The sequence below is a fragment of the Hipposideros armiger genome, unplaced genomic scaffold, assembly GCF_001890085.2.
Source record: "Hipposideros armiger isolate ML-2016 unplaced genomic scaffold, ASM189008v1 scaffold_110, whole genome shotgun sequence".
Classification (NCBI taxonomy): domain Eukaryota; kingdom Metazoa; phylum Chordata; class Mammalia; order Chiroptera; family Hipposideridae; genus Hipposideros; species Hipposideros armiger.
The window spans coordinates 543108-557226 of NW_017731460.1; the positions used below are offsets into that span (position 1 = coordinate 543108).

Consider the following 14119-nt stretch of genomic DNA (forward strand, 5'->3'; position numbering starts at 1 on the left):
TGCATAAATTATAATTTTAATAAATTATAAAATTAAAAGTAATAGTATAATGAATCCCTATGTATCCATCCATCCCTTCTAAGAAAGATTTTCCATTTCCCCTCTTGCCACCTACTAATTAAATGGGCCTCTTCTGTCTTCCCTTTGGTTAGATGAATGGCTAATAGAATGTGTATCATTCTTGAATCTTCTGTATTGAGTTCACAACCTGCAGCCTTTGGTTATCATTTATGGTACTGGGTAGTATTCTGAGCCTTCTAAGTCATAATCTGACACTATTATTCTTGGTAAGTACCTTTTTTAGCCTTATAACTCTTGATTATGTTTCATCTTTCACTAGGATGTCAAGCTCCAGCCCTTGAGAATTATCTGTTGGTAGGAGGATTTTTTCTGACTTTAGTCTCTTAATCTCTAACTAGCAAAAATGTATTCTTGGTTAAACATTTTATTAAATGGGAGTAACTTTTGAGAATCACCTAAGCCTTGTGAACTGACAAGTTGAAAGGTTTTAATTTGACTTAAACATGAGGATTATGTACAAACCTTTGAAAGTATGAAGGAGAAATTTTAAACTTACACCATTGAATGCATTCAGTAAGCTATTTTTTAGCATCTGTATTTTACAACAAAATTAATCCTGCTGTTTCTGTACAAGTTAGGTCACAAGGTTATGTTTTTTTAAAAGGTCCTAAAAACAGGTTCACCCAGGGTACTGTACTGGGTAATGACTTCTACTATCGGAAAGCTATTCATTGCATTTATGCAAATTAGGTGGCCCTTAGACTTGCCTTATTCCATTCCACAGAACTACCTTTGTGTCTCTCAAGCTGAGCACAAGCTGTAATAGTTGTCTTTGAGTCCAAATCTTTGTGAAAGCAGAGAAATTGTCTATATGAGTATACTGATGTTTATGAGATTTTTCAATAATTTTTGGACATGAGTTGAATATGTTGCTTCACTACTTTAAAGGAAGAGACTCTTGTTCTAAATTTGATAGGACTTTTTCACTTTATTTTCAAGCATTTATTGGGATAATTTTCACTTCCCTGGCCGTCTAAAGTGACCACACAAAACGTAGGTTAGTTCTATATGTGGTCACTTTACTCCTTAAATCTAAATGGTAGATTATAGACACATCTTTGGTTTGCAACACAACAGTAGGCATTCCCATAAATTAGTTTGAGAAATTAATTTATTTTGTACAAGGTGTGATCCCTCTGCACAGTGAACAAATATATTACAAATCTGGATTGTTTAAAAAAAGTATTGCCATTTCATAGTGTCAATGCTATTGTACAATAATTGTTTTCTTTATTCATTTCAATCATACACATCACTTTGGGTGAGAACTTAGTTTCTGTAAAATAGTTGAACAGATCTTTCCAAGTTGCCAATAAAATGCACAGTGCACATGTTTAGGTTGACCATGACCCTACTTGTGACAGTGCTAGACAGAAGTTCCTAACAGTTGCTCTGTAAATTGAAATGTCTTTTACCAGTAACTCTTAGATATGTGAAGACAGCTGTTGTTACCATAGATCAATCACACCCTCTGTCTTTCCCTTTTCCTGTAATGTCTGATTTGATTTGTGATACATTTGTTTAAACAGAATGCTAGAGCTGAAGAGTTGTTAGGTTTCCCTTATGCATCTTTGCGTCTCCCTTTTTGACACACGGGGGAAAAAAGGAGCCCAGAGAGGGCAAGTAACACTCAGCTCTCTTGACCCAGTGCTTTAGCAATTGCACCCTGCCACCTCTTGTTGAATTTTGCCCAGAAGATAGTTGGCAAAAAAAAGAGGTGAAACTTGAAACTTGAGTGATGCTGCTTGTTTGCAGTTTGCCAGGCAGCTGTTACTGTACATGCAGGGTAAGGGGAGAAGATAAAACCTGGGATTGAGATGAAGTTTCTCCTTGCTGATCTGACTTTGCCATGATTCTTGATCTTTGCTTCACAAAGATAATTGAGTACTTGCTGCCCTGAAATACTGAGGTAAGTCTCTTATTTGTATTTCTTTCTACATATGTATGAGAAATATTTACTTGGGTCTACAGAGTAATTTTCTAGTATTTATATTTTAACAAGGCTTTTTTGGAAAGTAAATTTGCTATCGCTGATCACTTGCTCCCATGCACACATGCAGCATTCATGTAAGTATTAGATATTTTCCCCATAACAACATTTGCTTAAGCCTTCAGTGAAGTGGGGGAGGGATTGTACTTGTTTTTTTTTTTTCCTGCTTTTGCTGGTTATTGCCCAAACTAATGGGTTCCATGGCAGACTTCCAATTTGTATCAAGGGCTTCAGAACTCCCACACTTCCTGTAGCAGCTATTCCAACTTTGCAGTCATTTAGATCCTCTTCTGTATACCTTTTTGGAAATTTTACTGACTGGACTGTTACCAGAGAATGGAGTGGTATAGGGGTGCCATTAGTTTCCTTGGTTTGCCCTTTTGGTCTTTAATTTTCATGAGGAGGCCCTCTTTAGGGCTTGGGAATTGGCCCATTTTTTACTCATCTGAGTCCCAGTTTACCTATGTTTAATGGTAGGTGACACATCTGAATACTGGGATCCGGAGCATTAGTTCATTGTAATTTAGTTTTGGCCATCTCGGTGGGTGGTGATTTTAAGATAGAAGGTAGAAGTACTTCATATCCTCATATGATGTTAACTATAAAGTTTTTAACGTAGCAACCGATTACAGTCCATTCTTTCTTTGGTCATTTCAACTTCCATCAAAAAACATAATGTACATTAAGCAGTTTAAACTTGCTATATCCACTTTTGTCTAATTATTACACCAAGCTCAAGATTTATGAAGAAATGCTTGAAAAGCAAGTACTTCTCTGAGTCCAGGAATGCCAACCAAATAAATTTGGGAGGCCAAACAGCCACTTTTAGGGACACGTAATTCTTATCAGTCTGACAACTTGCTTAAAGCACCATCTCAGAGTTCTGTTTCCCCTGGAATGACTCAGGTGTTGGGTGGACAAGGCCAGGACTGACTTGCAGTGTTCTGGAATTTGAACTGGCCTAGAAATATTGTCATAGACTGAAAGAGGCTGCTGCGCTTTGGAAACCTTTTTTCCTACTACCAGCAGGGCAGAAGAGGGGAAAGTTAATTTGTATTTATTAAAGTCTTATTTTTAAAAATTAAAGTTGTCAGCATTCGACTATATACTAACTCTGCAGTCTTGGCCATTGTAATTTGATGGACCAGACATGTATAGGTACTTTAGGATTGATATTAGCACAGTTTGTGTCTATGTACTAATTAGGTAGTCAAACATGTTGATGGTAACAGTGGCCAAAAGTACATCTGTACTATTTCAAGTGTTTTACAGTAATCCTCTCCCCTCCCTGGTCCCCGTTTCCCCCTAGGAATGTTTGTAAAACCTATTCTACATGCTTTCTAAGCATTATGTTTCAGATAATTAAATATATAAATAAATATATTGAGCTATATTTAGCTGATGTTGATGAGTAGCTGTATCCTAAATGTTTTAAAAGATCATATAATCCAGGGATTTGGGGTTTGGGGTGGGTGAGTGATAGGATTTGCCTTTGCAAACAGACCTTTTGAACAATTACTCCAGTCCCACTTGGAAGCTCTTCTTTAGTTCCAGGTGAAAGTAATAACTAACACGCAGCTGGAGTCAGTCTGTACCATTATTTCAAGTCAAGGGATTGTCTTCTTTCAGAGAGTCAGAGAATATTCAGCAGAGCACATTGCAAGAGAGAAGCTTATCCCTGTTAAGACTGCTTGTCCTGGGAAGGCCCATTGGCAGGGCTCTGTCTTACAGGGAGGAGGTCATAATGACCAGGAATATGGCTGTTCCTAGGTAGATCGTATGGATTCTGGATATAGCTGGAGTTATGACCGCGGCCTTCTTGGACCACACTGACTGTGGGCTCTAAGGAATATAGTGAAAAACGAGTTCAGAGAACAGATTAGCTTCGGTTGCCTTGTTGGAGGGAAGAGAGTTCTATTTAACTGGGTGGGGGCACAGTAGCCAGGGGTTATAAATCTGTGATAAATGTATGAGGGTTAGGACTGAGACTTGCTCACAAGATGTAAAGCCTAAGTGAGTGTACTGTCAGAATCCCAAGCTCTGGTCAAAACCAAGAGATTTTGAATATCGTAGAGGTTAGGGGTCTTATCAGTGAGCCCAGGGACATGGGTTAAACTGGGAGAAAGTTGAAGGTGATTGAGGAAGTTAATGTCTGTTCTGATTGTTTTTTTTTAAACTGGGATTCCTATCAACTATTGGTTGAAGTGTATGTGTGTGTGTACCCACTCCCCACTTCCTCAGTATTACTGCTTCATACTAGTCCTGGTGTTTTTTTAAAGCAGAGTTGGCCCAAGAATTTGATGCATGAGAGGGAAGGGCAGTCCTGGGAAAGACAGTTCACCTTGAATCCCTTAAAAAGCAACAAAAGAAGGGTGTGTTTTCAAGACAGGGTGAGTGGAGAGGGATTGTTTTTACTTCAGATGCTAACTATTATCCTAATTTTGCTAAGTTACTTATTTGAGACACCTACCAACTTCATATATATTTTTATTAGATGTCGACAAGGATGGCACATCTGTGTACGGAGACCCCCTGTGCACAGGCGACTTCATTTCTACATAGCTGCTTTCTGGAAGCTTGCAGGTGAGGATGGGTGGGTCCTTTATTGTGGCGTAAGGATTTTCACTGCTATTCAAGGAACAAGTGCTAGAACTGTACACGGATTCTTTCATGTAATCTGCAAGGCAAGAGAAATTTCTTAGGACAAGCAAGGACATAAGACTTAATTTAAATACCAGAAGCAGACTGCAGTGGAGTTCATGTGCTTTCAGGATCCTGGAGCTGTAAAAGCCTGTGATAGTCCAAGATTTACTTATTAAACATGTTGAATGCTTTCCTAGGTAGGCAGAGTTCTTTTTCTAAAGAAACTTGTTTTTGGAGAGATAGGACCATTTTTGTTAGTAGTCAGATATAGCACAAGAAAGAGATTAATTCAACATACTCAAAATGTGCTTTCACATGTATTATTTAATTTTTACAAAATCCTGCAAGGATAGTTGGTAGTTTGCATTTTGTAGGATGAAGGCCCAGAATGCATTTTAATGGGATGAAGGCCCAGAGAGATGAAATGACTTGGCTAAGGACATACAGCTCATACTTGGCAGTGCCAAGACTTGAATCTGTGCCTTGGGACTCTGTAGCCCGTGCATTTTCTGTGATATTCTCCTGAATTCTTTTTGATATCAGAAGTAGATGTGTGTGTTGGTTGGTACAGGTGTCAGCAATTTGGCAATCTCATGGCAGCAAACTGGCTGCATCCTGCTCCAGAAGCTCGTGCTTAGAGGTGGGGCAGAGAGAGGTGTAGAGTTGTCAAAAGCACCTTGGTCTCAAGCTAGCCTTTGGAAAGTTCCTGTTTTCTAGCAAGCCTGCAATGCATCCTCTGGGATCATTTACCATAGTTCTCATGAATGCTAAATGAAGCCTATTTTAGTAGTAACGTTTTTTGATACTAGGAGAACTTATGCTTCCTCTCCTGCCACCTCTCAGGCATGCAAAGTCCCCAAGACTTCAGGGCATGTTAGGAGGGTACAAAAGGATGCAAACTAGTTTCCAAATATGAACCGAGGTAACTAGCTCTACTGGAGGAAGAAAGTTCTTTTTGTGACTGGGAGTCACAGGAGGAAAGAGTAGCACTTCCTTCCACCGCTACACCATTCCCCTTTTGGAGAAGATCTCACTGCCTTCTGTAGGTTGTCCCAAGTGAGTCAGGACTTCATTACTCTTACTCTAGGTAATCTGGCAGCTGTAGCCTCATCTGTCTGTGAGGCTCTGCCAGCTAGGGGGTTGCAGGGGCTTGGTAGTCAAGAGTGATCTAAGAGGCGTCAGCTCTAAATTTCTACAAGTGGTAGCAGATGATGATATTCTTGGATGATCTTTCAACTAGAATCATCACAAATTACATTTTGGGCTGCTGTTTATGCTTCCAGCCTTCAACTTGAGATGAATGGAAAAGTAAAAAAGTGAAAGTGATAATGTAAGTCAAGGGGTAACTAGATGTACCTTGGTCCAGTGAGAGCAGAACACCCCATGTGGCTGAAGTAGTTGAGATGTGTCAGTCACAAGTAGTCTTTTCTCCCCTCACAGGTGACTGGGAGGGCATTTACTTTTCTGTTACTAGTGTAGAATTATTGATGTCTGTTTCAGCAGGTAACATTTCCTCAATCTTGTACAAAAGTACATTGCCTCATTAGTTCCTTCAAGTGTTCACAACACCCTGTGGCGTAGGTAGAGCACTAATATTCTCCCCTTCCTCTTTATTGCTTATGAGGAACTTGAGGCTTAGAGTGGGGAAGTGACTTCCCCAGGGTCACACTGCTTATCAATAGCAAAGCAAGCTCTAGAACCAGGCTCAAGCACTTTCCATCACAACTTAGCCCATGGTGGAGAGGGATATTGGCTTGGTCCCCTCTTAGACTGTGGCCTCTTTATAGCATAGAGCCCTGGAGAGGAGAAAATATTTGTGCTAGATAATGAGCAGTCCCTGCCAGCCCTAGCAAGGACTGAAAGGGGGGCTAGATCATCCCAGCTGCTGGTGAGGCTCACATGGGGAAAGGTGGCTGCGGGTCCAGGGTCATAACCTACCTGATCCACATACATTTGCCTCTAGTGAGTACTCTGTTTCTTTGAACTAGGGAGTGGGGATAAGTCCAGGAACCCTAGTAGCATGGCTCATTGGTCCCACTTTGGGTGTTCCAAACGTAATCAGCCAGGGAGTAAGGAAATATGACTCAACTGCTTATTTGAAAGCTGAGGACTGGAATTGCTTGAAGAAGGGCCGTTTCCTGAGTGAGAAGTCTCCTAACACCTCTCCCCACCTCCTGTCCCAGACACATCCTTTGATTGGCAGCTGTCTCAGTTTCTTATTTTCTAAAACTTAAGGAACACTGATAGGTCACTTTGTGTGGCACCCATAGCTAGTCTTTCAAGTTAGGTCATGAAACTTGTGACATCTGTGAAGGAGGCAGGAAGGACTAGTATTACCTCTTTAGAAATGAGGAAACTGAAGCTCATAAAATTTGCTTAATGTTAGTTAAGTACTCATAGTTAAGACTCAACCTCTGTCTTCTGATATCCCATCAAGGTGTTTTTCCCTTACATCTTGTTCCCCATGCTCCTTTCCTGTATATATAAATGTAAACTATATCTGCAACAGCTTCCCCTAACTCTTAACAAGGAACACCTTTTATCTATGGGGCCAAGCCCTGCTGAGAGAGAAAGGCAAAGCTTTTAAGCTTTTTGTGGGTATCCCATGACTGATTCAGTTATGGCCGTGGGAGAACCTTGAAGCTCTAATCAGTGCCTAAAAGAGCCTCAGCTAGCCAATAGTGCCCCTTTTCTCTTTTCCACCAGAAAAGTCAGGGCCCCTTCCAACTTGGGGGGAATAAATTGTTAGCTCTGCAGCAGGGGATGCACCTAAATGGATAAAAGAAGTTGGGATTGTAGGGGAGGGGATAAGTCTCAGGGAGAAGCTGTATCTTTCATAAAGGGGCCAGTAGTAAAGACAAAGGATGGAGGAGTGTGTATTGAGATGGTGAGTGGAGGGTATTGAATTATGGAATAATCTGGACTCTATTTCTGAGAACTGGAATTTGGGGAAGGGCTAGGAAAGCCGGAAAACTCCACTTCAGGGAGCTATTCTTTTCTCCAGCTGAGTCATCTACCTGCCTGCCCAGAGGGAGAGAGGGCGTGGTAAGAGGAAGAATAACCAGCTGCTCTAAGATACTTCCTCATTCTTTTAGAGCTCCACTCTACCCCCCATGCCAGTCCCTGTACTTCAGGGCATTTTGCAAAGGAAGGGGAAGCATCCACCAAGCTCTGGGGAGTCACTCCTCCAAGGCCTGTAATTAGCATCAGCACTAAAGGCTTAGCCCTATAATGCCCTGCCATTTGCTCTCATCTAGTTTCTACCTCCCCAAAATCTCACATAGCCATATACTATCAGAGGCAGAAGGGGCCTCTGAAATGAGCCTAATATAAACATCTTCATTTTGAAAAAGGAAGCAGCAAATCCAAAGGGGGAGGTGACTTTCCCAGGCCATCTTGACCCAGGCCTTAGGCTCACACTAACATCTGCAATAGTTAAGGCCAATATTTCACTGTTGGGGAAAACCCAGGCACTGAACATCCATCTTGCTTCTCAGCTGACTATTCATTAGAAGGCTACACCGCCTTCTCTCTTTCTGGGTCCTAAGTGAGCATCCTTCTCTTGATTGAGAGAGAAGGCTATGTGGAGAGGAAAGGGGAGATCTCAGAAGGAGAACCACATTAGCTGAAAAAAGCTTTCAGGTTGTCAGTGGACCCCAAACTACCTTGGAACCCAAGGCGACTACAGGAAGAGACTTGGTTAGATTCCCAAGGGGCTTACAGGCGGAGAAAGTGGAAGCAACAGTGAGATCCAGCATTTCAGGATCATACAGGTGATGGCGAGTATGGGGGAGGATTTCTTCTACAGCAGTTTGAAATGCCTGACAGACAAGGAACTGAACATGAGGCAGCTGTAGAATCACTGTGCTGAGGGGGAGAAGGAAAAGGGGTGACAAAGGTGTTTAAGGGATAAAATGAGGTTAGCACAACAGTGTGGTGGTCTCACATGACCTCCAGGATGAAGGTGAGTGGAGGGCTTCAGTAAGTAATGGGAGAGAGGCAGCACTGAGTGAATTAATGACTTTTAGAATGTCAAAGCTGGAAAGGGCCTCAGATGGTGATAGTACCACCCTGTCCTAGTAGAGGAAGAAACCTACACCCAGAAAACAACACTGACCTAGTCGGTGCCACACAGCAAGAACTAGACTGGAACCCACATCTTGTAACTCCCAGGCCAGCGCTCTTTCCCATTGAGTTCAGAGACACTTAGACTTTTGACTCCTAGCAGCTTTGATTTGATCTAGCCCACTGGTTTTAGGAAATAATTTCATTCCTGGTACAAACTAGTTTCTTAAGTGTTTATTTGGGAGTTGAGCCAGTTAGTGGGGTTTACTCCTTGTCATTGATAAGTACCTCTGTAAAGTTTTGAACTGTGACATTCCATTTTCCTCATTTTGAATTCTTGTTCTGATGTGTTGGTCCCCAGCACCTACTGGCACGTCTGCCTGCATAGCCCGCTTTCCTCTCTAATGGATGACTGCAGCCAGGGTGGTGAAACAGTCTGCACCCAGGCCCCACTATCTGTATGGTCCCACGAGACAGGAAGGAATGGTGCCGAGGCAGACAGTGCTCTGCTTAGCTTGGTTTCACATTTGTGGTTGCCAGTCTGAAAGGAGCTACTGTAATCAGTGTGCAGGACAATGAAGTGCGTGGGAAAGTTGTGTGCTCATGTACTGACGTGTCTGCGCCTGTCTGAGCTTATTTACGACTGAGTCATGCATATTCTCAGAGCTGGAAAAGCCCTTAACTGTGTTTTCTGCCCAATCCTCACACCTCTGAGAAAGAAACTGAGCCCCAGGTCACAGAACTAAAACAGTAGAGCTGTTTGTTGTTCCTGTATCTAGCCTTACTTGCTGTAATGGTGCTTGCCTTCTTTGGATGGTTTAGGTCAGGGGCTGGCAAACTTTTGAGATGGAAGAGCCAATCCTGTCCCTTACAACAATTTAAAAATTATTCGAGAGCCATAAAACAAATGAAATCACCATTATATGAATAATATCCTTTAAAAATTTTACAAATGAAACTATGATAGCTTTATTTTTCATTTTTAATTTTACTTTAGAGCCACATGTACATACCCAAAGAGCCGCATGTGGCTCGCGAGCCGCAGTTTACCGACCCCTGGTTTAGGTCAAAACTCACAGAAAATTGCCAGAATGAGGCCCCCAAGGGAGCAGTGTCCTTGGGCTGGCTAGGAGCTTAGGGCAACCTCTTGTCCTCAGATGGTTCTCTTGAGCAGTATGTATCCTAACACGTGCTGATGGAGACTTGTCCTTCCTGTTCTCTTGCTCAGAACACAGTTCTCATGACCATCACCTGCCCCTAGTTCACCCCATGTCTAACAGCCACCCCACCAAGAACTGTAGACCACTAGCTCTCCTTGGTAGGAAATGGTTGTGTCTAGGATGTGTCCAAGGTAGAGTCGGAAAGACCAGAACAGTAATCCGGGAAATCTGGGTCAGTCTAGACTAGAGGTTCTCAGTGGTAGTTGGGTGATATGCTACAACAACTACCCTAAGGTACTCTGCACAGATGTACATTCTAGGGCCCCACTCTAGATCTACAGTATGAGAATCTTGGGGAGATAAAAACCTGTGTTTTTATCAAGCTTTCCAGGTGATTCTGGTGCACAGCTAGATTTAGGATATCTATTGGGACCTCTGCTTTCAGTCATCTCTTACTCAGTTTGGGGGAGACTCTTAAATAGACCTCAGACAAAAGAACAAAATAACAGCCCTATTACATGGGTACAATCCTTTACAATATGCAAAAACATTTTCCATCTGGGATTTTATTGAATGCTTATGACAACCTTGTTAGATAATAACAGGACAGGCATAATTATCTCAGCCTTGCAGACGAGGAAAGTGGGCCGTGGAGAGCTCACAGTCTAAAGTCACAGTTAATAAGTGACAGAGTAGTAAATGACAGCTTGAAAGCCATCTATTTCACACATTCTGTCATTTAAACCTAGGGCCTAAGCCCAGGACCAGGACCTGCCCTTTCACCTTGGTTCCCTTGTAGACTTCCTAGAAGGCTGATCTCACTTGCAGTTCCCATGTGTTGGGATTATTTCTGGGTTCCCTGCTCTCAGGGGGCAGAGATCTCTAGGGTGGAGTGCCATACAATATTAGGGTATCGTTTTCATTCTTTGTGCCCTAGAAAGCCAGCAGGTGTAGGGTGGCATTCCTTACCAGTGCAATGACAGGAGGCCTCTGGGGCAGGTAGATTGACTTTATTTCAGATTTTTTAATCAATTTAACTCATACTAATTGGTTGGATAATGACGTTCTCCATTTCCGAAGACATTTAGTTGGCATCTATAAAAAACCCTCAGTGTTTGTTAAGCAGGTGCAACTGAAATTGAAAGATGAATCCAGTATTATTATGGTTGCTCCTCCTGGGCAGAGCTACCCAGCAGCCCCAGGTCCTGTGGTCTTTTAACTTTTTGCGGGAGGTGGGGGTGGGGAAGAGAGACACAGTTTCTCTCTGGTAGAATTCCTGGCCATTTCAGGTCCACACTCTTTATCTTGCTAAGCCCTTTCTAATGGGATGTCAGGATTGGATACTCTACCTTTGAAGCCTTTGTCCATAATGTATGTGTTTTGACGTCTATCCATTCCACAAGCACCTGCAGAAAGATAGCATAAGAAAAAAATATGGGGGTGAGTGAGGTTTACTTAGACTGCATGTGTTGTTGGCTTTATTTTTTTCTTTTTCTTTCTCCCCTACCCAGAAAATAAATAGTTCTTTAGTGCTAGAAAATTATTCTGGGTTTCATTTACTCTATCTAAATCATTCTGACCATACAGGAATTTTTAAAAGGCTCATGAGCATTAACGGTGATCTACAGCGCCCCCTGGCGTGTTCAGCAGTCTTCCTCTTTAGCCTGCACTTTAAGGGGAATGTATTTCAGGTGATCAAAGGCAGTTCTGATGCCACCTGCAGTCATTATAGGTGAAGTTCAGGCTGCAAAAGTACACGATAAGGAATAGTCAGAGCCAGTTCTGAGCTTGGGGGAAGGGTACATGACATTCCAAATCCTAGTTGTTGTATTTTAGTCTCGGGTTAAAGACTCTTTACTTCTCACCTCTGATCCCGCCCCCCCTCTTCCGGATCTGAAGCTCCACTGCTGGGACCCAGAGAGGGAGGTGGACAGGTGGCTGAGGTTCTTGATTAATCTTTATAGGATGTACAGTCATTCCCATTCCTTTGGGTGGACTGTTTGCACCTAACTGAGAGCTGTCTTGATAAAGTATTACCAATGTTCTTCAATCCCAAGGATTTTTCTCCCTTTTGGCTCCCGGTTTAACCTAGGCTCCCACAGCGATGGCGCTGAGCTCCAGCCGTAGGCATGACGTACAGGTTCCAGGACCGAGCTCAGGTGCATTGCTGCTGTTGATCCCAGAAGAGAAATTGTCTGGCTTGTTTAAGGTTGGGACAGAATGACACTGGCTCAGAGTCAAAGCCGTTCTATTATCAGCTTTTAACTGAGGATACAATACCAGGCAAGGCCTGAACAAGTGCTCACTAAAGTACAGTTTGGCTCCACGTGACTCTCATCAGTTTCTGACCAACCCATTGCTGTTTGGATACTTGTCCATACCTCCTCCACACAGAGTCCCCAAGTTTAATTAGCCGGAGTCTACGCCTATCTGCTTGCTTTCCACACATTTCTGAAAGATAGGGCAGAACCAGGCCTGATTTCTCAAGTTTGCTATTTTTCTACCAATAGGTACCTGTGCCCTTTAGAAACATGACTGCAACAATCTGCATCCCTGCAGATTCAACCCTTTATACCAGACAAGGGCTTCCTTTGCCCTCCCTGAGGGAAGGAGGCTGGGCTGCTAACTTGTCCCCTTTTCATAGAACAGGAAACAGAGGCCCAAAGAGGGGCAGTGACTTCCCTGAGACCACACTAGCAAGCGAGACGTTGAGTTGCAACTAGAGCCCAGATTTCCCCAAATATTTTTCCCATTGGCCACCAGCCTGTCTGAGTGTAAGCCAAAAGCTGTGTGGTGACTGTGGCTACATTGGTGGAAGACTGAGAGCTCAGAGCAGAGAGAAATCTGGGCTGAGCCCCGAGGATGCTCCCATGTGGAAAGAGATAACAGGCTGGTGGCAGTGTGTGTCTGTATGTGTGCGGGGGGTTGTATTTGGTGGGGTTATTGAATGCCCTGGATACAGCCCAGGGACCCCATAGCCAAGAGCACAGCCTCCTGGGTACAGGCCCGGGGTCTTTGCCGTCCATGCCTACTCAGCCAGCAGATGAATTTAGAATCTTCACTTTTGTTAGTATTATTGGACCTCGGGACCCACAGGGGTTAGTACAGCTGCCTTTCCTTTGAGTTCCAGAAACCAGCTAGAGCCCAGGTTGTCCAATGTGCTAAGGTCCTGCCCTAAAGGGGCTGTTTGTAGGGAGGTCACATTCTCTGTTCATTCATAGCACTCACTGTGGTGCGTCCTGTAACTCCCACCCACATCCTCCCATTACAGGACTGATTTTCCAAGTCTCCTTTTGGCATCTTGCCCAGGCCACCAAGTTTGAACCTGATACATGAGCACAGAGAACGTTGGTTGACACATCCTGCCCCAATCTCTTCAGATCCCTGCTCAACAACCCCACCCGAGGATCAGTGAGAGTTTGGTCTGGGCCACAGGTGGGTCTGGGGTCTTTATCTGGGGGACGCTGGGCTTTCTGGCCAGAGAGCCAATTGCTTGTCATCCACACCCACAAGGGCCCAGAGACCCCCCAAGGTGTTGCCGTCCCCAGGTCATTTCTCAGTGGTTTGGGATTGTATGCTGTGGTCTGCAGGGAAGGCAGCTATGTTGTGTCCCTGTCACCTAATACCTGTAATCTGTCCACATCCACTGACCATGATGGGAGCAGAAGGGGGGATGGGGGATCCAGACAGGCTCGACTCGTTAGGGGACTGGGCTGTGACTGGTCATGTCGGGAAGGAGCGGGGCTCCTCTTGCTGTTGAAAGAGTTCTGGGACCAATGTGGGGGAGGGCAGGGATGGGGGATAGGGCCAGTGCTGGGTCTAGACTGGTATGAGAGCCTCAGGGGCCCAGGGGTAGAGGGTAGGGCTGGGGGGAATCTAACCTGGTGAGTGTGGCTCAGCGTGACGGCTGAGGTGTCTAAGTTCAATGTAGAAGTCCTCGGGCGGATACCTGGCCTCCAGGGCACTGATCTGGAAATGGGAGTCTAGTGAGAGGAATGACAGGGAGGAGCCATTATTCCCAGGGCCCTGGTAAGGCGGGAGTGGGGGTGGGGGTGGGGGGCAGGGTGGGGCAGGCCAGGAGGAATGAGGGCTTCTTCGTGTCGCATCCAGAGGGGCTGGCTCGGGGGTTTGCTAGAGTGGAGGCCACTGGCCTTGCCTCCCCTCGCCCCTTCCCCGCTAC

General features: G+C 44.0%; 1 protein-coding gene across 16 annotated transcripts in view; it reads right to left on the reverse strand.

Moving 5' to 3' along the window:
* Positions 1–1174: 1174 nt before the first annotated feature.
* The window catches only part of MEGF11 (multiple EGF like domains 11), a 378756-nt gene continuing 365811 nt past the window's right edge, over positions 1175–14119 (reverse strand). For 5 of the 16 annotated variants that reach the window (XM_019647332.1, XM_019647328.1, XM_019647329.1 and 2 more), the window contains 3 exons: positions 13821–13908; positions 11289–11345; positions 1175–4748 (listed from right to left, as the gene is read on the reverse strand). In XM_019647332.1, coding sequence (XP_019502877.1) covers positions 4525–4748; positions 11289–11345; positions 13821–13908 — 369 coding nt within the window. In that variant the 3' untranslated portion in view covers positions 1175–4524. Of the gene's footprint in view, positions 4749–9819; positions 11072–11288; positions 11346–13820; positions 13923–14119 lie in introns of those variants that run through there. The other 11 variants (XM_019647330.1, XM_019647327.1, XM_019647340.1 and 8 more) reach the window with 9 other exon arrangements.